At 37.3% G+C, this 23,362-nt stretch overlaps 1 protein-coding gene across 2 annotated transcripts in view; it reads right to left on the bottom strand.

Annotated features, from left to right (window-relative positions):
* Positions 1-338: 338 nt before the first annotated feature.
* The window catches only part of ERAP1 (endoplasmic reticulum aminopeptidase 1), a 46,415-nt gene continuing 23,391 nt past the window's right edge, over positions 339-23,362 (bottom strand). For both annotated transcript variants that reach the window (XM_021009054.2, XM_021009064.2), the window contains 15 exons: positions 22,055-22,175; positions 20,772-20,926; positions 19,824-19,937; positions 17,955-18,086; positions 17,030-17,161; positions 16,815-16,886; positions 14,377-14,531; positions 13,555-13,634; positions 12,812-12,995; positions 8,266-8,422; positions 7,066-7,250; positions 4,729-4,890; positions 3,504-3,644; positions 2,862-2,943; positions 339-1,828 (listed from right to left, as the gene is read on the bottom strand). In XM_021009054.2, the coding sequence (XP_020864713.2) occupies positions 1,676-1,828; positions 2,862-2,943; positions 3,504-3,644; positions 4,729-4,890; positions 7,066-7,250; positions 8,266-8,422; positions 12,812-12,995; positions 13,555-13,634; positions 14,377-14,531; positions 16,815-16,886; positions 17,030-17,161; positions 17,955-18,086; positions 19,824-19,937; positions 20,772-20,926; positions 22,055-22,175 (2,025 nt within the window). In that variant the 3' untranslated portion in view covers positions 339-1,675. The remainder of the gene's footprint in view (positions 1,829-2,861; positions 2,944-3,503; positions 3,645-4,728; positions 4,891-7,065; positions 7,251-8,265; positions 8,423-12,811; positions 12,996-13,554; positions 13,635-14,376; positions 14,532-16,814; positions 16,887-17,029; positions 17,162-17,954; positions 18,087-19,823; positions 19,938-20,771; positions 20,927-22,054; positions 22,176-23,362) is intronic.

Genomic DNA, 23,362 nt, shown 5'->3' with positions numbered 1-23,362 from the left:
CCTTGAAGAAATCAAGGAACTTTTAAAAACAAAAGATCAGCAACCACCAAAACCCTGCCTCTGATGGAGGATAAGCCCTGTGGGATGGGTACTACATCTGCCCTTGCCTACATCCTGTTGGCGAAGCTTAATAGGTTATAGGTTCTGAACACAGCCCATAGCTGATTGAGAGAGAAGGTTGTTGTTATTATGTGCACAGGGGCAAAGAAGCCCAGAGATGACAATTCATTTCTGAAACAAGGTAACTGTACTGTGATGTGGGAGTGTTGTATCAGTTTAAAATAAGACTTTTCCACAAGTAGATAAAAGCTAGTGTCCAACATAAAATAAATCCCATGTTTCATTCAAATGGATTCCATTTTATTTAAAACAACAAACTTTCCATTAAAATTACCTTCATTAGTTTTGGTTGTGTTTCTTTAATAAGAAAAAACTGAAAAGTATGACTGATGTTCATTAAATTACATTTCTCAAATAACAGAAAATGCAACTTTATAAAACATTATCTAGAAAAGTGTCATTAATACTCTTTTAAGTCACTACATCTCAAGTTGTTTCTCCACTGAAATATCATTACTCCAAAATATTAAGAAGCCTAGTATGTTCTAATACAAAATCCTAGGTATCTTTTTTAATTCATGTAAACTATAAAGGCAGCTGGTTCTCATTTTGACTTGTGTGTTTATGTAGTTTCAGTTACCTTGCAGTATGTTGACATTTTAGTGCTAATGATAATACAGTTAATATTCTTTGACCTAATTGACCTTCATTGGCATTACAATTTCCTAACTCCTTCAAGCACTCATGGTCAGACCAAATTAATTCATTTGTGCTTCTCTCTTCCTACCACCTTATCACCAAGCAACATCACTCCAGCTCAATCTCAGCTAAACATTTTTGCTTCTTAGCCCCTTTTGTACCACAGACCTCTTCTCAGAAGGATGTTCTAAAATCATTAAATAGCATATATACAAGGATTACAAAGGAAACCAATTATCTTGAAATAAAAATGTAATTTTTACCATCTAAGTTCAAGGGGCCCCACCCCTGGGGGTCCACACACCCCAGGGTAAGAAACCCCTATGCTAAGCCTTAATGGGAACTCTTAATTTTTTTTAACATTGGATTCATATTCTAATCTTGGAGCATATTTGTTCTAGCCCCTACTAGTTTCAAGATAATCATCATGATATTCCTCTCACTTTTCCTTCCTGGAGGAGAAAAAATATCATAATAGATACGCTTCATACATATTCAGACTTGTCTAGCAATGTGAGGTTTTTAAAGATCTTTCTTAAAACCTTTTGAGGTAGGTTGCATGCGAGTTATCTTTATTTTACAGGTGAGGAAACTGGTCTTAATACATAGTAGGTAGCAGTAGGTTCTGGATTCAGGTGAAAAACACCCAAGCATCCTTTACATTTTGGTACAAGGCTTATACTGAATTGGCACCTGTAAATATCTGTGTCAATAATCCTGCTGAGAGAAATGCATAGCTAGTCATGGGGGGTAGAAAAATGAGTGGAGTTGAGCCAGAAACTGGTTTTTTTTTTAGATGCTAGAAAAGATATCCATCTTGTAGCAAAAAAGGGGTTTTTTTCCCTTGGTAAATTCACCTTTATCACAAAATCTGGTAATTACAGTAGATCACAGGAACCCGGCAAGATGTGAAAAGTTACAATGAGCTGGTGCTTTTTTGTAACCACACTCTGATGTTCTCATAATTCTGATTCATCCAATGTATGTTTTCTTCAATTGTTTCAAGTGTTTGTTGGATACAGCGAAGCTGGGAACCATTTTCCTTCAAAGAGCTAAAGAATTCTTTCACCTTTTGAGGAAAAAATGAAAAAAGTGTCTTTTCCCTTTGTTTTTGTTTTACATTAAACATAAATTCATATTTTTTAGAGCTGAAACAGACTTCAGAGATCATCTAGTCCAAGCCATTCTCTTTTTTACAGATGAGATTAGAGGCATAGCTGATCACCAAAGAAAAAAATTACATGAGCTAAAACTCCAGCATTGGCCAAAATTTCATATGCAAGCCATGTCTGTAGATGAAATTATATACATTTGAACTGAACTTAAGCTACTCAAAATAGTCTTCTTGAGGTCATTTTTTTTTATATGGGTGTCTTTTGCTTATCCAGACTTGAGAACTCACCATTTACCAGTGCATTGTTCTGGTTTAACCGAGAATATACTTACTTGCTATATAGATAGGACTGTCTCTCTCTCCTACCTTCTCTCTTTCTTCCTCGCTGTCTCTCCCCCCCCCCACATACACACTTTTTAAAAAAACTTTATTTTGCCAAATAAGTTTCATTCATACAAGCACAGGCTTTGTATGTTGGCATAGGAATGCATATTATATAAACGCTGTGGGGAATAGGGTGCATAACAGGATACAATGGGAAAAGCATTGGCCTGAAAGTCAAGAGACCTAGATCCTGGCCTAGCTACTATCTAGTTATATAACTAAGTCACAACCTCTCTGAGCCTCCATTTCCTGATCTGTTAGATGAAGGGATTGGACTAGACCAGAATGTGGAACCTGTGGCCTTCTAGGTCCTCAAGTGCAGCCCTTTGACTAGATTCATTGACTGGCCTCGAAGCCACAGGCTTCCCACCCCTGGACTAGAAGTTCCCTGCGAGCTGAAATCTTCTAACTCCAGAATGCCCATCTACAGTCATGGGTGTGAGTACGATGGCTGTCTTAGGTGCCTCTAAGTTCACTTTAGTATGGCAATGTCAAAGTGACTGTAATAACTGAAAATCTCCCCTATGTCTAATTCCTTATGTGTTTTAATCTACCTTGTTTTTAGTAATTTGTGACACAAGAAGTTTAGTTAGGAAAATGTTACCTCTTCAAGTCGTTCTCTTGTAGAGTACTGATTTGTGGTTCCTATCACCATGTCTGTTAGAGAATTTGAGCCAAGTTCAAACCTAGAAATGACAATTAACAAGATATACTTTGAAATTTTCATTTACCAAACACTTGTTGAATTGCCAGCCCAGACAGAGCATGATGTTTAACCTAGAAAAAAGTAAAAAGAAATATAAAACATGATCCCTGCCTTCGGGAACTTAAAATCCATTTGGAAACTCAAGACATGCATATGAGGTGGCTGAGTGACAAAGCCAGGCAGTCTATGATTAAGTATAAAAGGAAGTGGTACGCACAATGTTTGCTAGGAGAGCTCAGAAAAAGGAGAGATTAGTGTGGGCTCAGTGGAGGCCTTGTGACATTGGAATTAGACTGAACAATGAATTGGGTTAACATAGGTTGGGGGAGGGAGAAGGGAATTACAGGGCTTGGGATAGAGGAGGCAGAGGGTATTACTGAAATACATATCAGGGAGCATCTCACTAGGATTTCATATTTTCAGAAGATTTTTCAGTGATCACTTTAGTTCCCTCCTTTTCTCCAACTCAGACCTCCCTAAGATTGATGTTATTTTGAAAATAGAGTAAAGAAATTTACAAATTATGACAGAGCTACTTACTTCTGTATGATTCTATTCCAATTTTCCTTCAGAAATTGCCAAGCCAAGAGATAACCCTTTGGGTTTCTGCCAACCAAACCAAGAATACTTGGAAACTCTTGAGTTTTTATTATATCCCCCTGAAAACTCTGCTCCAGCAACCTAAAAAAGAATGAGAATAAATGTAAATGATGCTTTACTTGTGAAACAGCTATGGCTGACATCCATGAAACAGTCTGAAGAATAAACCTAGTACTACTAAGACATAAAGGGTACACAGGTGGGTATTAAATCTGTGTCCTTGATGCCTAATCTTCACAGAAATACATCAGCAGTGATCAGAAACACAAGGAAGAGGGAAAGATATATATCTGGGACCATTAGTTAGTCAACTAGCATTTATTAAGCACCTATGTTCTTAATAGCACTGGGGATAGAAAGGCAAAGGACAGAAAGGCCCCTTTCCCTCTCAACAATGTGCAAATGACACATAAAGAATTAAATTGGTGATAATCGACAGAGGGGAAGACTGTAGCATTAAGGCAGATTGGGAAAAGCCTATTATAGAAGGTAAAACTGGCTAAGACTTCATGGAAGCCAAGAGGTGGAGATAAGGAAAGAGTTTCAAGCAAGGGGAACAGCCAATGAAATGCTCAGAACTGAGAGATGGAGTGTCACATTCAATGAACAATAAAGAAGCCCATGTCCCACAATCAAAGAGTATGTGGGGCTATAATGTTTAAGATGACTGGAAAGGTAGGAAGGGAGGATATAAACAGCTTCATAAGCCAAAGAGAAGATTTTCTCTGATCCTGGAGGCAATAGGGAGCCATTAGAGTTGACTGAATAGGTGGGGTGGAGGTAACATGGTCAGATGTGTGCTTTAGGAAGATCAATTTGATGACTGAGTGGAAGATGGATTAGAACGGAAAGACATTTGAGACAGGAAGACCAAAATAAAGATGGGTGAATCACAATGTTATGTTGTTTTGAGGGTGCTTAAAGATAAACTCACATATCAAACTTTGCTGTCTAGCGTCTCTGAAATTATTCATTATATTTTCCATTTCACATTGGATTTGATGCTATAAAGGATGTATCATAGCAGTACGATGTGTGCATGGCTGTCTACTACTAAATAAGCAAGCAGTACCTAAGGAAACCAAAGCTATGACAATATAACCTTATCTAATTTAATTCATTCTAATTTAATTCACATCATTCCAAAAGTGGGAAGAATGCTCACCATTGAAGCTTTTCTTTATCATGGCTAGTAGACAGGGCAAATTCAATTTTGTATTTCTCAGTACTGGACAAAGACAACTGATATTTCTCAAAGAGAAAATCCCAGCCTTCTGTGGTCTGTGCCCCAACAGCAAACACTGCTGAGGTCACATCACATGGTAAGCTGCAAAAAAAAAAAAGTTTGTAAGAGTATTAGATTTAATAGGGTTTAGATACATAATAAATGTGTAATAATGAAAAATTGTGTGATGATGAAATTTTCCCATTGTAGTATTTGGTTGATTTTTTGTTTTGGTTTGTTTGGTTTTTTTCTGATGTGTGTTACAGAGATACACACCCAAACACAGTGCCTTGTAGATTAAGTGACCGATAAGTATTAAATGAATGAATATAATGAATTTTTTTCTTCTACCAGTTCATGGTTTGCAAAAGACACCAAAGAATTTTAAATGTTTTAAATGATCTCTTCTCAGACCTTTCTTAATACTATAATCCTGTGGCCAAAAGTCATATGTAGACAGTACGTCTCCTTAATTCTCCAGGGTAATCAAGATATAGAGCAAAAATAGAGTTGTATAGGCTATATTGTTTCAGGCAAAAGTAAGGATATGGATTAAGACCTCAACATAACACTTAGCTCAAGTTAAATATAACAGTGCCTTAGAGCTGTGGTCTCCAAAGTGAGAATCGTGGTCTTATTCATGAACAGGACAATGAACTGACTAGAGGAGTGTGTTGTGGGAAGGAGGGTGGGAAGATGGGTCATATCTTTGCAATAGCTATCCGAGGGTTTGTCTCAAAATAACCTATCTACCCACTTAGTTCCCCAACACTGCCCACTCTGCTCCCTATCTGTGATCTGCAAACTCCCTACCTCCCCTCTTCTGAGCCCACATAAGGCTCCGGGGAATCATCAGAGCCCCACAAGGCTCTGGGGAATATATGGCAGCAGCTGTGCAGATGCCATTCAGAAGATCACACCCTGGGACAGCTAAATGGTGCAGTAGATAGAGCACGGGCCCTGGAGTTAGGAGGATCTGAGTTCAAATCTGGCCTCAGACACTTGACACTTATTAACTGTGTGACCCTGGGCAAGTCACTCAACCCCAACTGCCTCACCAAAAAGCAAAAGAAAAGATTATACTCTTACCCTGTGCTCCCAGATAGCCCATAACAGACACTTCCCAGAACAGACAAAGTGAATAACACAGGATAAATAAAGAGGCTTGGATGGACTATGATCTACATCCATGGATATCATTACATTATCTTTCTTCCCGATACCATCTGACTGTATGTACCATCCAGGGTACCACCATCCTTCCAGTGACCTCACATTGCCAATCAACTGCCAGATCTCCTCAGGTCTACCTCCCCATCTCTAGCATCTGACCCCTTCTCTCTGCTTGCATAGCCACCACTCTAGTTCAGACCCTCATCGCTTTGCCTTTACTTTGCAATGATCTCCTAACCGGTTTCCCTGCCTTCCATCTCTTACCACTTAAATTTACCCTCCACACAGCAGCCAAAGGGAAAATTCTAGGAAAATTCCTAAAAGTGCTGATCTAACTATATAAATACCAGTGGCTCACTATCACCTCTAGAACCAAATATTTCATCTTCATCTCATCCTCTTCAAAATTTTCTATTTTGTGTAAGTTCTATTAGTAATTCATATGTGTAATATGTAAGTAAATATACATTTCTTGGGGGTACATGTTCCAAATTTTTTTTTACCAATAAGAGTGTACAAACAAAAAACTTTAGGGACCGCCACCTTAAAGAGCTACTTTGAGCTCAAGACCCCAGAGATAACTGCTCAAGACCCCTGGTAACTCTGTAAGTTATATGTCAGAGGGAATGCTGGCCTGCATTGGTACAGGGAACCTCCTCTAAGGGTGTTCCCTATATCAATGAAATCATACATCCAGCCCAAAAACAAAACCAAAAGAAGAGATTAGGCTATAATCTTGGCTGACATGACCAGAAGATACAACACAAAGCAAATTTCCTTGCCTCTCAGGGTTCCTAAGAGTCTTCATAAAGAGAACAATTTATCAATAACTTCTTTACAAATGACAAAGGGTGAGATATTTAACTGATATGTGAAGATGCTCCCACTCACCATACTTGAGTGATTCAATAACAAGATAGCTAAGTAAAACCTTCCATCTGAAGAAAAAGGGAAGGCTTAGCTAGGTATGGGGTGCAAAGCATGTGTGTGTATGCATGTGTGTGTGTGCCTTGTTTTAAATAAGCTTTTTGCCCAGCTGAAGGGGAAGGGGGGGGGGTAAGGAAATGGGGAATGAAACAATAGGTTAATTCTATAACAAAAGACCTAAAATTTCCATTGGATTCTTTCCATTTCTTGAAATAGTCTTCTGCCTTCTGAACACAAGGTTGATACTGGCGTACACAAGCAAGCAGAAGGAGTTGACTGCGCAGCATTCTCTGTGAGACTGAGCCATCATCTGTCCATGTCTGCTTATCAATGAGGTCCCTGAGTAACCTGATGAGGAAAGCCTAGGGACATCACAGAGAGAGAAAGCTTCAGTGTTTTATGCCACCAAGAACTGACATTATTATCTCTAAGAATCTTACTTTTTCTTATTACCAAATGAACTACTTTTGTGTCAAGGACCCCTTCTCATTATAATATTTTTAAATACATAAAATATGTAGGATTACAAGAGAAATCAACGATGTCGAAATAGTTATCAGCTTTTTTAAAACAAGTTCACAAACCCTACTTTGATGACCTCTGCTATAGATTTTTTATGTTGTTTCACTCATCCCTAATTTTCAAAGTCTCATACTTCTTTTGTTGATACGTTAACTACCAAAGCAGTGGGGAAAAAAATAATAATGTTACTTCAATATTCGTCTCCTCTAAAGGTGCCTAAAAATCAGGATGATATTGCCATCTGGATTGGATAACTAACAACATTATTAAAATGGCAGCTTATATTTTAATAAGATTTTAGAAGAAGCAATTATAAATCATTTCTGGGATGAGAAAACTTTGGTGCTTCTTGTTTAGTTCTAAAGCAACCAGAAAATTAATGCAGAACAAAACAAATGCAATGAAATAAAGGTACTGGTTTAAAAAAATGTGAATGTGCCTATGAGAACCAGATTTAAATGCTAGCATGATCATACCTACCATTTAATATAAATACACCGTAGTGCTCCTAAAGATTAAATCAATGATTATATCAATCAATGAATGAGCTTTAAAGTGCTTTATTAAGCACTTTGGGCAAAGCACTAGGCAAAATGCTGGGAATACAAATATAAAAGTATGAGAGCCACTTCCCTCATACAGCCTACATTCTAGTAGGGGCAAATAAGACATTGAATGAATTTTGACTCAGAAGTCTTGCACACTGGGGTTATGACTGGTGATAATAATAGCTCACATTTATGAAGTGCCTTCTGGTTTACAAAACACTTTCCAAACTTTGTAAGAATAACATTTTTGTAACTTTAAGAAAGCATTCAACAACCATATAGCTATAAGTCTACTTCAGGTTATTACCTTAAATTGAGTTTCTACATCATCCATATCTCTTTTCTCCATTAACTTATACAAAGGAATCAGCTCATTCAAACCTTGGAACACGGGCATAATTTCAGTCTCATGTTTCAGGTACAGGGTTAAGTCCAAAGCTTTTTCAATGGATAATTTTCCAATGCTGAACAAAAGAAAAGATGATTGCAGATAAAAATTCTAGGAACTTAGTCTGCTGCTTCAAGAGACAACTTTACCACCTTTCTGACCAAACAATCCATCACTTTGTTTTTTAAAATTAAAAAAAAAGTGTTCTTTAATGTGAACTTGAAAAAACAAACATGAGCATTTCAATACATAAAGAAGAGAATATTACATATGAAATTGTGACTCCTAAGTGCATACTAAATTTCATCCAGTACACTGCCCTGCTTATGTGTGGCCCCACTCTTCTGTGTGACTCTTTGTCCAAATCTTTTCTGTCTGGCACATCTATAGTCCAAAGAAAATTTCCATTGGTGCAATAAATTCAATTTTAGCTTATGGTTAAGACAAAAAGGGCACGTCAGCTCCTATCCATCTATTAAATTTAGGTTATAAATTAGAAACTCAAGAATCCCAACAAATTCCTTAGAAAGACTAATCAAAGAAACCACTGTTCTGACTCAGAGACAGGAAACAGGTAAGTGCATGTATAAAGCATGACGCGGGCCTGGGTCTCCCCAAAGCTAAAAGTGGTTGAAAAGTAAGTGTCCTTGGAAATAAGTGGATCCCCCTCTTCCTTCCCAAGAGATTGGATCAAGCTACAAAACTCTCATTCTGACACTGATACTGACTCTAAGACAATGCAACAAAGCAAATATTTCAATTGATAGACTCTACTTTGTCCCTCACCCCCAGATGATCTGGTCCTGGCCTATTTCTGGTAGTAGCAATTCAGATGGTAAGCTTCTAAGACCACAAAAGGAAATCAAGTGACCTGGCATCCCGGGACTGGAGATGACACCTAACTTGAAAAGTTGGGACCAGAAAGAACAAAATTGAGGATCAGATTGTGGGAATATGAAGTGCCACTCAGAAGAATATCACATCATAGATTTAGAGTCAGAAAGATCTTACAGGTCATAAAGTCCAAACCCTTCATTTTGCAGATGAGGAAACTGATACACAGAATAGTTAAGTAGCTTGCCCAGAGTCAAACATCTAATCAGTATCTGAGGCAAGATTTGAACCCAGGTTTTCCTGAGTCTCAAATTCACCCCTTTATCCACTACTGTGTATTTATCTCATGGCTTTCTGCATTTGGTGGATAAGATTTCATTTTGACCTTTGGATGCAAAGGAGAGAGATTAAAATGCCTATTCTTTCCTCTGGACCATTTTGTATTCATAGACATCGAGTTAAGCAGTTTGTTATAAGAACTAGGAAAAGAAAAACACTGCAGTTTATTAACAATCAAGCTGCCTCTTTTCATCATGAGGTATTTAAATTGTAGTCATGCAGCCCCTTCACCTGAGGAAGGATAGATGCACGCAGACAAAAACTGCTGGAGTAACTCATGAATATCCATGACTGCTACAGCCTGTGTCACCAGCAGAGTTCTTCCAAACCCTGTGTTTAGACTTATTTCACCTACTCATGATGAGGGTATTCAAAGGGACCTGGGGTTCACTCAGTCTAAACTGGAACATCCAGCTCCTTTTGCCTACCTCCACTGAAAAACAACACCAACACCAACATCTGCGGGCCACCAAGAAAGAGTAAAGTTGACTTCCTCCCCATTCAGGCCAAGGCCTAGTTGGAATGGCAGACAAGTGGGGTGTTTGTCCAGCTGAGGTGGTTAGGTAGCACAGCAGCCAGAGCACTGGCCTGGAGTCAGGAAGACCTCAGTGCAAATCTGATACTTCCTAGCCGTATGACCCTGGGCAATTCATTTAATCTCTATTTGCCTCAGTTTCCTCAAATGTAAGATGGGGATAATAGCACCTACTTCCCAGGGTTGTTGTGAAGAGTAAATGAGATATTTATAAAGCACTTAGCATGGTTCCTGGCACAGAAAAGGTGCTATATAAATTCTTATTCCTTTCTCATTCCCTTTTCCCTACCCTTCTTTGATAAATACATAGACTTGATTTGGGTATTCATTAAGGAAACCCTGTATTTGGCTTAAGGTATGTGTGACTGCTTCTCTGTTCCTTGAAATCTCACCTAATAGAGACAGTACAAGGAAGCCAAAAGCCTGAAAATGTGTGTGTATGTGTGTGTGTGTATTCCCAAACTCTTTTGCCCTTCCATGTGGATGATGGGGGAGGCACAAAGACAAAGTTAAGCCCAAAAGGCCAGGTTAAAATCTATATAAAAAATATAATTAAAATATATATACATATATTTATAATATATTTATTTTATTCATATAATATTTCCTTTAGAAATATATTTAATAAATATAATAGATATTTTAAATATATTATAAGTTTTAATATATTTTATATAATATGTATATATATATATATTTTTTTTTAACAAATTTTAAGCAGGAATATGGCTAAACTGGAAGAAGATAACCTGGCCTAGTGGGCTTGACTCCAACTTTGTGCCTCCCCCATCATCCATATGGAAAGGTGAAGGGGGATTGAGAAACTGAAGAGCTCCATACTCCGAAGGCCCTGAAAGTTTGTTGGAAGAGTAATCTTTAAGAAAAAGAGACTAATTAGGTATAGTCTAGCCCTCAAAGAAGCATCTTGATAAGGGAGAAAGAAGAGAATATAAAAGATGGCTTTAAGCTTAATATTAAAAAAACTAAGATCGTGGCAACTAGTTTCATCATTTCTTGGCAAATAGAGAAGAAATGGAAATGGTTTCAGATTAGATATTCTTATGCTTGTTACTAGCTGTGTGACCCTGGCCAAGTCACTTAACCCCATTGCCTAGCCAAAAAAAACCAAACAAACAAAAACAAACCAAAAAAGGAGATATTCTTGCGCTCAAAGATTACTGTAGACTGTGACTGCAGCCATGAAATTAAAAGATACTTACTCCTTGGAAAGAAAGCTATGACAAATCTGGACAGCATACTAAAAATCAGAGACATTACCTTGCCGATAAAGATCTATATAGTTGAAGCTATGGTTTTTCCAGTAGTAATGTATGTTTCTGAGAGTCGGACTATAAAGAAAGCTGAACACTGTATAAGTGACACTTTCAAATTGTGGTGCTGGAGAAGACTTCTGAGAGTCCTTTGGACAGCAAGAAGATCAAATTAGTCAATACTTAAAGAAATTAATTCAGATCATTCGCTGGAAGGACAAATACTGAAATTGAAGCTTAAATACTTTGGCCACATAATAAGAAGGCAGGCTTATAGGAAAAAACACTGATGTTGGGAAAGATTGAAGGCAAAAGGAGAAGGGAATGGCAGAGAATGAGATGGATAGGTAGTGTCATGGAAGCAACAAATAAGAACTTGGACAGACTTTGAGAGATAGTAGAGGACAGAAGGGACTGTTGTGCTATGAGGTCACAAAGAGTCAGACATGACTGAAAGACCGAACAACAAAAGTTGTCAAAGATAAACAGAGGGAGAAAAAAAGCATATAAACCCTAAGTTAAAGTGAAGTCTTCAAAGGAGAGACCCAGTGACCAGGAAATGGTATTTAAAAAAAAAAAACAGACTTGAGCCTAGAGGCACCAGCTAGCTAGGTGTGACTGCTCTAAGTCCTAAAGAACTTGGTACATGGAGAAAACATATTACCTTGTGGAAATAAGAAGCTCCTTCTAATCAAGACTCTGAGAAACTGACTAATCTTTGAGGAAAAAAGGCTTTATTTGATTCCCTAGTCTAATGGCTGGGTGTTAAAGGCTGCTGATTTGAAAGCCTCAGGACTTTAAAAGCGTAGCAACACCTATTCTTCTCATGAGGAAGAGACAGCCCTTTGGCTAAGGACTGCAGCCAAAACGAAAAGCTAGAAGCAGAGAGGACCACCACCAACACCACCACCACCACCACCACCACCACTCAGTGCAACTGAGACTGATGGTGTTCAGCAGAGACAATTCATCCTTCAGATGTTTGGCAATGCGTTTGGCAGAGACTACACTTCGTAGACACTAGAAGGATTTAGGCCTAGCAGCAGCAAAATGATGACATCACCAGAAGGCATCAACGGCCCTGCAGTGTTGGAGGCATGAGCTGACCTTCTACATTTGTGCTCTGGCCACATAAATTTCCTACATATGTGCCTCTCTGTATGTGTTTCTGTGTGTGTCCCGTCTCTTCATCAAAAATGTGTTTGTCTGTGCTCCTGGTTAATAGGGGAAATATTTTACTATTACTTTTCTTTACCATGTTAGTTCATTAAAGACTGTCTTTGAACTTTACTTTGAACAAACTATGTCCTCCGACTGACTAATAATGATAAACATATTGATGGGAAATATAAACTATGGTTTTGAGCAGATATGGTACTCCCAAAGTATATTGTGCCTGGAGGAGCCATTCTCCAAGGCTACTAGGTATTACAATAGCATTTGATTTCAGAAGTAAACAGAGACAGGCACTGTACATCTTACTTACCTGACAAGCTGAAATGCATTGTTAATTAGACTAGCCCGATCATTGCTGCTGATTGTCATATGCTTTTCCTTTAAAAGGCCAGTCAAAGATTCCCATCCATCATCCTCATAATGTACAATGTAATAGCCATACGTTCCCACATTGAATTTGATCCATTCTACCTCTTCTGGGAGGATGAGGACATCTACAACAAGCAAAATAAATTATAGCTCCATTTTCTTTAACTATTGAACCAATCTTAACTGATACAAGGGAATATGGAAGGCATTCAGAGTGGGTTTGACACTGCAGAAATTGCAATAGATCATTATTCTTGAAACCAGGGGAAAGCAGCTCAATGGAAAATACCTAGCACTGGCTCTAATCTACTATGTTTCAAGACTTAAGAGATCTATGAAAAAAATGCAATCTATTCTCAGCCTACAAGTAAAAAAGATGTAACACAGCAACACAATCAAAGATTTCAGACATTTCTACTAGAAATCTCACCGCTACCATCAGTATATCATTCAAAACAGGAACTTGTCTGACAGGAACGTGGCTTTTTTTTTTCCAGCTACATGGTTTTTAATCTCAAATTCCCCATTTTAAATGGAAGGCCAGAGACATGATTAAAATGGATCTTAAAAAGAAAAACACTAATAAAAGAAGACTAATTTTTAAAGAAGAAAAATTAACTCCTCAGAAACATTTTGTGAAGGGCTTCCCATTAAATTAGATTGGTCACTTCAATAACAAATTACCTGTTTTTGTTCTTAGCAAAAATCTTTCAACTTTATCTGATTTGCTGGTAATGTATGACAGTGGAACATGCCACAGGTACCTAAAAGAAAAAGAGGACTGTTGGTTATTTTAGTGGGGATTAATATGGTTAACTGCTGTGGGAAATAACATACAATGTCATTGGCATATTCTCTAGCAAAGTTCCCCAGAGTTTAGCATGGTGCCTGCCACATAATAAACAATTAATAATTGAATGATACTTATGCTGAAGAATCTCTCTAATGTCAACCAAAATGTAATATCTTTCTTCCAGTGAGATCCCAGGTAGAACTAGTTTGGCAAAAAAAAAAAAAGCCCTTAAACTTGACCAGTATTCCACAGTGGATCAAGAATTAACCTGAATCAATGCTCAACAGTGAATTTCCCATTCTTGAGCTCTCATCTCCTCAAAATGGACCATTATAATTTAATGGCAATTGCCCAGATCCAAACTAAATTCATACAAGTGACTTCAAGTTGTTCTCAATCCAATTCAATTCAACAAACATTTACTAAGCTCATTTACTAGATTACAGACACTGCGTTAGGCTCTGGGGATACAAAGATGAAATAAAACAGAATTTGCCTCCATCCTAGCAAACACTTAATGTCAGTACTAACCATTTTAAATTAAATTCAAAGAACTTAAATTCAAAGAACACATAAAATGTAATGAAAATAGTTAAACTGCAAAAAAAAATCACCAGAAGAAAGGAAATTCCATTTTCAAGTCAAGTGAAGAATCATGTGTACAACTTGGACGTACATGAACGATGAAATAAGTTACATTTAATAAACATTACCCAGTTTCCTCAGAGTGACTGCTTCCCTTCCTATAGAGTTCTTGCTTCATATGGACATTCTTTCCTCTCATGGTGACAGTGATCATTGGAAACCCCTTCTGTAGTGTCCACGTGTTCATCATGGCTTTTACATCAACAGCCTCCTTGCTCCAGTGCTATTTAAATATAAACAGACAAATCATTCTCTTGGACTCAGCTCTAAGGAACTATCAGTGAAGACTAAATGATGTTCAGAGGAGACGACTACTAGCCAATGACCATGGCCGATGAAAAAGAGAAACCAGTGAGGTCTGCAAGGCCTACAAAATTCTATTAAAATCAATACATGGAAGGTGGTAAGGAGTCTACAGTTTTTCAGGCTCTCTTAGAGCAACAGTAAAAAAATTATTATTTTTTTAAATGAGCTAGGGTTTTCATTCTCTTCCAAAATATAACAAGCTCACAAGGAGTTATGTTCATAATGCTAACAAAGCTTTCAAAGAATATTTATTCAGTAGTTAGTACTGAAAGAGGTTTCTACAAACTAGAGGATGCTGGTGAAGATTGGTAGAAAGGGTCCTATAAATGGAGTCAGGGCATCTGAGTTCAATCCCTCTCTGCTACTTACTAGCTATGTGACTTTGAGCAAGGTATTCTTTGAGCATTAGTTACCTTATAGATAAAAATGGAGTTAATAATACTTTTATATTACCTATATCAGGGCTGGTATGGGAATCAAATGAGAGAATGGATGAAGGATACCTTCAACTGCTTAAATGTGAGGCATTATTATCATTATTATTATTGATAATGTAATTATATCATGAATACGGTAAAGAAATGAGAGGAGGGAGAAAAATAGAGTGGAAGAAAGAAAAAAAATCAGGAATCTCCAACAGCAAATCTTTTGGCAATGCCTAATCCAGACTTAAAAGTCTTCAGATAAACAGAGAATACCATATGATCAGTTCTTAAAAGTTTTTGATAAGGGGCAGCTAGGTGGTGCAGTGGATAGAGGACTGGCCCTGGAGTCAGGAGGACCTGAGTTCAAATCTGACCTCAGACACTTGACACTTAGTAGCTATGTGATTCTGGCAAGTCACTTAACCCTATTGCCTAGCAAAAAAAAAAAATTTATGATACACCTACAAAAATATTTATAGCAGCTCTTTTTGTAGTGGCAAAGAATTGGAAATTGAGGGGATGACCATCAATTGGGGAATGGCTGAACAAGTTGTGGTATATGAACGTAATGGAATACTACTGTGCTATAAGAAATGATGAGCAGGCAGACTTCAGAAAAACATGGAAAGGCTTGCATGAACTGATGCTGAGAGAAGTGAGCAGAACCAGGAGAACATGGTACACAGTAACAGTGACATTATGCAATGGCTGACTTCGATCGACTTAGCTCTTCTCAGCACTGCAATGATCTAAGACAATTCTAAAAGACTCATGTGGAAAATGCCATCCACATCCAGAGAAAGAACTATGAAGTCTGAATGCAGATTGAAGCATACTATTTTCTCTTTTTTCATTTTTTTTATTTTTTCTTTCTCATAGTTTTTCCCTTTTGCTCTGATTCTTCTTTTACAACATGACTAATGTGGAAATATGTTTAATATGATTATACATGTATAGCCTATATCAGATTGCATGCTGTCTTGGGGAGGGGGGAGGGGAAGTAAGGGAGAAAAATTTAAAACTCAAAATCTTATAAAAGTGAATGTTGAAAACTAAAAATAAATCAATAATAATAAAAAAAGTTTGATTTCTACATATTTAGTAAATTAGCCAAGTAAATTAAATTTACTCATTTAGTTGTTTTTGTTATTGTTGTTGTTGTTCAAGACTTTGCACAGCTCTGCCTCACTTAAATCCAATTCAGGTGCAAGTGAAGACATAAATCTCATGATGTCATTAGTTCTTTTTGAGAATGAAGGATGAACAACACAACACAACACAGTCAGTCATGTCTGACTCTTCATGACCCCATGTGGGGTTTTCTTGGCAAAGATACTGAAATGATTTGTCATTTCCTTCTCCAGCTCATTTTACAGATGAGGAAACTGAGGCAAATAGGATTAAGTAACTTGCTCAGAGTCACACAGCTAGTAAGTGTTGGAGGCCAGATTTGAACTCAGGAAGATGAGTTTTCCTGGCTCTATTCACTGCGGCACCTTGCCATCCTGAGACAATGGTACTGACCCACTAAGGACTGATGTTATTGGATATTCATCCCTTTGTAAAGAGTGAAATTGAATCGTATGAATGAAATATATTTCCAAGGGAGGCTGTGTAACCTACTTTAACTTTTCAGGAAAAAAAAAGATTAAAATTATCTTTCAGTTCTGACTTACATTCATTCTTGCCAGGAGACAGAGCAGTGAGTGAAATTAGCCTGATGTAGACAAGTCAAAAAGAAAAGAAAAGAGGTGAGAACAGTTAGAAGTGCTTACCGAAGGTGAGGATGTAGGTTGGTTCCTTGAGCAAAATCCATCTGTTTTTTGTGTGTCACCTATCAGACAAATCTGATTTAAAAATTTTTTTTAAAATACAAATCACTGGTATTTCTGTAGAACATACAGTTCTTTTTACAACAATTCACATAATAGGGAGCTTGTGGTAACAGGCTCTCCAATTCTCAGCCTTGCTTTTCGACAAGGATACTTACATTTGTCATACTATTCCACAGATCCTCATTTTTGGTGTTCTTATAACTGTATTTCTGGAGATATTGCACAATGCCAGCTTTGAATACATCTGCATTAAGATAGTCCCTTAGCATATTCAAGATACAAGCTCCCTGCCAAGAAAATTTAAAAAAAAACTCATCTCAGTTTGATCTTAACAGTCCATGTTACAGCTGTCTTTTTTAAAGAGCATTTAAAATCACTACTGTAAATGTTAATGCAAAGTAATGTTAAATGGTTACATTCAATGGGTTAAGCACATTTTCCAGGAAAATTATTTATCTTAGGCATTTTGTCTAGTGATGTCTCCAGGAATCTGCTATTCATTCCAATCTTCCTTGGTGGGGTAAAGGAGAGAAATTTCACCAACCAAATCCTGATTCCTGTTGCAGATGAATGGACTCAAGGCCAACCACTACTAGCCTTGGGATACTGCATCCTTCCCCTTTCCTCTCCCACAAAAAGTCTCAATTCAGTTAATATCAACACATTTATTAGGTGTCTACTACATGAAAGACATTATGCTCAATTCCAGGGGCACAAAGATATTATAGTCCCTGCCCTCAAGAAACTTACATTCTGCTGTGGAGGGAGAGAGTGGAAGGTGGCAAAAAAAAAATAGTAATTACGTTAATATGAAAGGAGGAGTTTCTATGGATTTTATACACTACAACTCAACCCTGGAAACTTTTATCCAAAATAATACTGAAAATGCTATCTAATTCAATTATGAAATTATCTCCCTTTCATTCCTTAAGCGCCTTATGAATAGAGCTAGATATATGCTGCTGATTAGATCTTCATCAGGTAAAGTTAACAATTCATTTTTAGCTGTCATCTGTTACACACACTTTCATGACAAACACCTCCATACAAATACACAAGTACAAAGCCATAATTTTGTACCTTTTCATAAGAAACATTATCAAACATTTCCTGAATCTCAGCAGGATTCTCCACTGGTGCGGACACAGGATGAGAAGAATTTAATGCATCCATCTCCATGGCATCAAAACATTTTCCAAAGAAATAATCTTCCTAATGAGAGAGGAGGAAAAAAATCACTAGTGGCATACATCTATTTTTTAAGCTCATCTTCAATAGTGTCTTGTTTTTGCATCAACTTCTTTTCCAAATATAGCCCCATTCAGAGAGCCATCCCTTATAACAAACTCAAAGAACCATCCCTTATAACAAACATCTATGAAGAAAGATAGAGAAAAGTAACTCGTCAAAAGCAACCTTCACATCAACCATGTCTGACAGTATGTGTAATATTGCCCTTCCATAGTCTCCTATCTATGCTAAAAGAGGAGTGTGGTATGAGCATTATCTACTAGGGTTCCTGACACACAGACTGGGCTAGTGTCTCTTTAGGTCCTAACCCCACACAGACTAGACTAGTTTGTCCTTAGAAAGTATCAAAATTAGCTTTGATACTTAACTGGCCTAAGGCACTGGATTTCTAGCCACTGACATAGCTTACTGGAGGCCTAGGAACTAGTGCAATGAATCAAAAGTTCCTCCATCAGGCTTGACGCTAACAAGCTGTCCCAGCAAATGCAGAGGCAGGGAATGTCCATCCAACTGGACTAATGCTGTGTGCTTGCTGAGCATCCTTTCCGGCCTATGCTAGGTAAACTTCCTTTTGCGAACTGCTAACACATTTCATTCCAGTCTCAAATGTGAACTGCTAAACTGAGTCAGGGCTGGCCTTCAACAGAGAGAAAGATATATTTTCTCAACTCTTCTCCAGGGCCACGTTTAGCCACGGCACACATCTAAATAGAAACTGAAGAAGACAGAAAGTAGGATTTAGGAGGATATGTGTGCAAAACAAAATTCAGAGTACCTTCTTTGTGCTCCCATAATCTGCCATGTATGGATTCGAATTCTAAAAACAAGAGGGTTGCACACCATCTTGGAGAGGTAAGCGGGGAGGGAGGGGGAGAAAATTTAAAACTCAAAAGCTTATGGAAGTGAATGTTGAAAACTAAAAATTAATTCATTAATTAAAAAAAGAAAATATTAACAGCAGAAGAAAAAAAAACAAGGGGGGAAATGGGCTTTAGGAGAGTCATTTGGATTTTGTGCACCGTACTTAATGGTTGATAGAAAGCAAGAAAGCTCTTAACTTAAAACAAAAGGATCACTTCTACAGTCTATTTCTTAATACAAATAGCATCTCCACCTCCAGTAGGGACCACATTCTAATTTTAAAATTCAGAGGGCTTTATAGTAATCCTAGTATTTTAGTTAATACTATTTCAAAGCAAATAAAGCATTAAATCTATGCAATGATTTCAAGAATCTTATTTGCCTGAAGAAACACATAAAATGGAATCCACACTCAACAAGAACAACAACAAAAAAGCACATTTGATTTAGAATGTAGTCCCTACTGGGATGATGGTGGCATACAAATGAAGCTTCTATGATGGGCAACCAACATGACATGTGAAGAAAAAGTATGGTAGATTGGTAGTCATTCATTTTCTTTAATTATTAGACATTCTAAAAGATAAAAAGACACTCTAATGATAATGACAAATTCATATCCATTTTGTAAATAAGTATTTGAATGGAGCCAGTCTTTTTGGCATATATTTTTAAAAGGCTTATGAATCTCAATCCACACAACAGATTCACCAGCAGAAAAATATCTAAGAAGTCTTTAAGACTTCTTAGAGCAGATAATCACAAAAGCATCTATAGTAATCTTTCAAAAATGCAAATTAAAATGGAGAAAGCAATTTTTAAAATAATGCTACTTACAACTTTCAACTCTGGATGGGTCACACTGACAGACACAAACTCCATAAACTTTGCAAACCCTTCATTTAGCCAAAGATCATTCCACCATTCCATGGTGACAAGATTCCCAAACCACTGAAAAATAATGTATATTACTCATATTAAAGGTAGATGGATGGATAGATATACACATATACACACGTGTAAAGTTATATAGGTAATAAACTTTTAGCAGGAAGTCGTTTTTAGAGTTCTTTACACCTCTGTATTAATTCAAACATAATGTAACTAGCTTAATGGGCAGCTAGGTGGCACAGTGGATAGAGTGCTGGCCCGAGAGTCAAGATAGAGTACATTTCCATAAGTTCAAATCTGACCTCAAGAAAATTATTAGCTATGTGACCTTTAACCTGTTTTCCTCAGTTTTCTCATCTGTAAAATGAGCTGGAGAAGGAAATGGTAACTACTCCAGTATCTTTGCCAAGAAAACCTCAAAGTGGGGTCATGAAGAATCAGATACAACTTAAATAAACTGAACAACAACTAAGAGCTAGCTTAACAGTTATTTTTATAAATTATCAAAAACAAAAGAAGTATCTTTTAAAAGTCCGTGGCATAATAAGTAGTGCTTGGAAGAAAAAATTTTTCCTACAGATCAATAGATCAATAGCCAGAAGGGACTCAAAGGTCATCTGATCCATGTCCTCATTTTACAGATGAGCAAACTGAGATCAAATAGCTTACTCAAGGTAAGAATCAGAGCTGAGATTTGAACTCAGGTCTAGTACCTCCAAATTCAATACTCTTTCCACTGTACCATGCTGCCTGCAAAGGTGATCATTTTACTTTCAAGGAAGAAAATCTTTTGAAAAGACCTAAATGAAAATGTTACAAAAATGTTGCCTGATCTGCCAGGCAATTATTTGAAACATCCTTTGCTCTCTTGTAGCTGAAAGACACATTGATTACCTGGTGGGCTAGTTCATGGGCTATCATCATGGTGATCCGAAGTTTACTGGAAGCAGAGGATTTTTCAACATCATACAACAGTCCAGATTCTCTGTACGTTGTCAATCCCCAGTTTTCCATGGCACCAGATTCAAAGTCAGGGATGGCGGCAAGATCTGAAGATAATAGTTTGCATACCACTTTGCTTAACATTAAGTTAACATACTGCTTTGTAACAAGCTCAGGGCACACTAAACTTCAAAACTTTTGGTACCTAGACTAAAGTAAAGCGAAACAGACAAAGGGACCTCAGGACCCATCTAATTTAGGGGGTTCTTAACCCAGAGTCTATGAACTTGTTTTTAAAGGATATTGAAAGCTTTATTTCAATATAATTGGCTTTCTTTGTAATCCTTTGTAAATATATTTTACTTTATGTGCTTAAAAACAGTATTCTATGACGGGATCCAGACTAATATGGAAATATTCTTTGCATGATTGCACGCGTATAATCTATTGCACATGTAGAACAAATTGCTTACCATGGGGGAAAGAGGGAGGGAGGGAGGGAGAGAATTTGAAACTCAAAAAAATTGTTAAATGTTAAAACTTGTTTTTACATGTAATTGGGAGAAAAAAATATTGCAGTTTAAAAAAAAATAAGGGATCCATAGACTTCACCATATTGCCAAAGGGTCCATGACACACATACAAAAGGTTAAGAACTGCTTGTCTATTCCAACTCCCTTTTATCTAATCCAATGACTTGCTCAAGGTTATAGCTAGTGAATGACAGAACCTCATCTTCCCATCCTTGGAGTCTAGTATTCTGTATACTTCCAGGTGGAAAGAACCCTTACAGTGAATAGTTTGGGGCTAAATTGTCCTAATCATTGTCTTAAGATGCCACTTCATTTTTCATGTAGACACTGGACCAAGTAAATAGTTTTAAGGCATCATGTAGGAAAGAAAATACATATTCTCTAATATTACTGAAATATACTTTCACAAACTTCCTCAGGGGGAAAAAATTTAACCAGTCAAAGTCTAATAGTTTGATTCATCTTTAAGAATGCCTTCTTATTCCAAGTCTCAGGGACTGCATGGGTTTCTGCTTTTCAGGTAAACATGAATTCTGTGCACAGAGCAAGAGCACAGAGATATACAGGTGGTCACGTACACGCCAGATTTTTTCATTCTTTGGGATATTGATGAGCCAACAATTATGTAGTTAGGTCTACCTCTGGAGCTTTGGGCTGCATTCTTACTCTGTGTTTTGTAATCTCTCTGATTCAAAGCTTTACCTTGTTTGGGTAAAGGATATGAAATGTTGAAATAATCCTCATAAAATTCCAAAAGGGTCACTGCAGCATCCAGGGCATAGCCTGTTTGGTTTATCTTCTCTGGTACAGCATACACAGAAACCTGAGGGAAAAGATATTTGAGTATATCAAATAATTCAGGCACTTCCAATTGCAACCAGAAAGAGGAGCAGAACCTCTATCCAGAGATATCAGTGTTCATCCAATATTCAAAAAGATAATGAGTAAGTGGCCATCATCAGCAGTAACTAAGCAAAAAAAGAGTTTGTTTTATGTTTTAGATGATAAAACTAGTGGCTTAAAAAAAGTTGGATTTGTACACATCTCCTGAATAACAGAGCCCAAGTCACTTACAAAAGTACTGTATGATAGTACAGTTGCGTTGTCTATATTTGTTTGCATGTTGTCTCCCGAATTCCATTGTAAGCTCCTTGAGGGCAGGGACTACCCTTTTCCCCTTTTTGTATTCTCAGCATTTAACACAGTGTCTGACACATAGTAGACAGTTAATAAATGTTGATTGATTGACATGATAATTGCTCCACCTTTTTAAAATGTACAGAGTAAATCATAGACCCTATGCCTAATCTAATTAGTGGCTGCTTCTTTCTCATCCAGCTAAACAGCTAGAAATATGTAGAGGCACCTTTCTTCTTTTTTGTTGATTTTGTTTTGTTTTTCAAACAAAGGAACAGATAACTTCAAACCAAAGATATGGGAGTAATTTTACTGCATATGGTTTGGGCAGGGCTTTATTACTTCTCTATTCTATTTCAATTCTATTTCAATTAAAGCACCTGATCATGTCATTCTGATGCTCAAGAAGTTTTCCTTGGCTCCCTATCACCTGAAAGGTAAAATGATAAACTCTTCATTTTTGGCACTTAAAGCCCATCACAGTTTGGCTTTAGTCTATTTTGACTAATATTTCACATTACTCTACTTTGCATGCTATGTTGCTGTTTCCTGAATGAGACATTCTCTTGCTCCTCCATTCTTTTGCCTGGGCTGGCCCCTAGGCCTGGACACATGTTTAGTTTCCTTCAAAGCTCATTTCACTTCCTACCAAAGGCTCTTCTCTAAGCCCCTAATTGTTAGTGTAGTCACTTATTATGTAAATATTGCACATGTCCCCACTCCCCACCCCTACCCCAAGTACACTGTGAACTCCTTGAAGGCTCAACCTCTTTCTCATTCTGTCAGTGTCCCCTGCACCAAGCACAGTACTGTGACACAGTTGGAGTTTAATAAATGCTTGTAGAATTAAAATAAATTCCAAATGACAAACAT

Source organism: Phascolarctos cinereus, unplaced genomic scaffold, assembly GCF_003287225.1.
Source record: "Phascolarctos cinereus isolate Bilbo 61053 unplaced genomic scaffold, phaCin_HiC Scaffold_4;HRSCAF=312, whole genome shotgun sequence".
Lineage (NCBI taxonomy): Eukaryota > Metazoa > Chordata > Mammalia > Diprotodontia > Phascolarctidae > Phascolarctos > Phascolarctos cinereus.
Note: the sequence above shows the minus strand (reverse complement) of the source record. Positions and strands in the feature narration are given on the sequence as shown.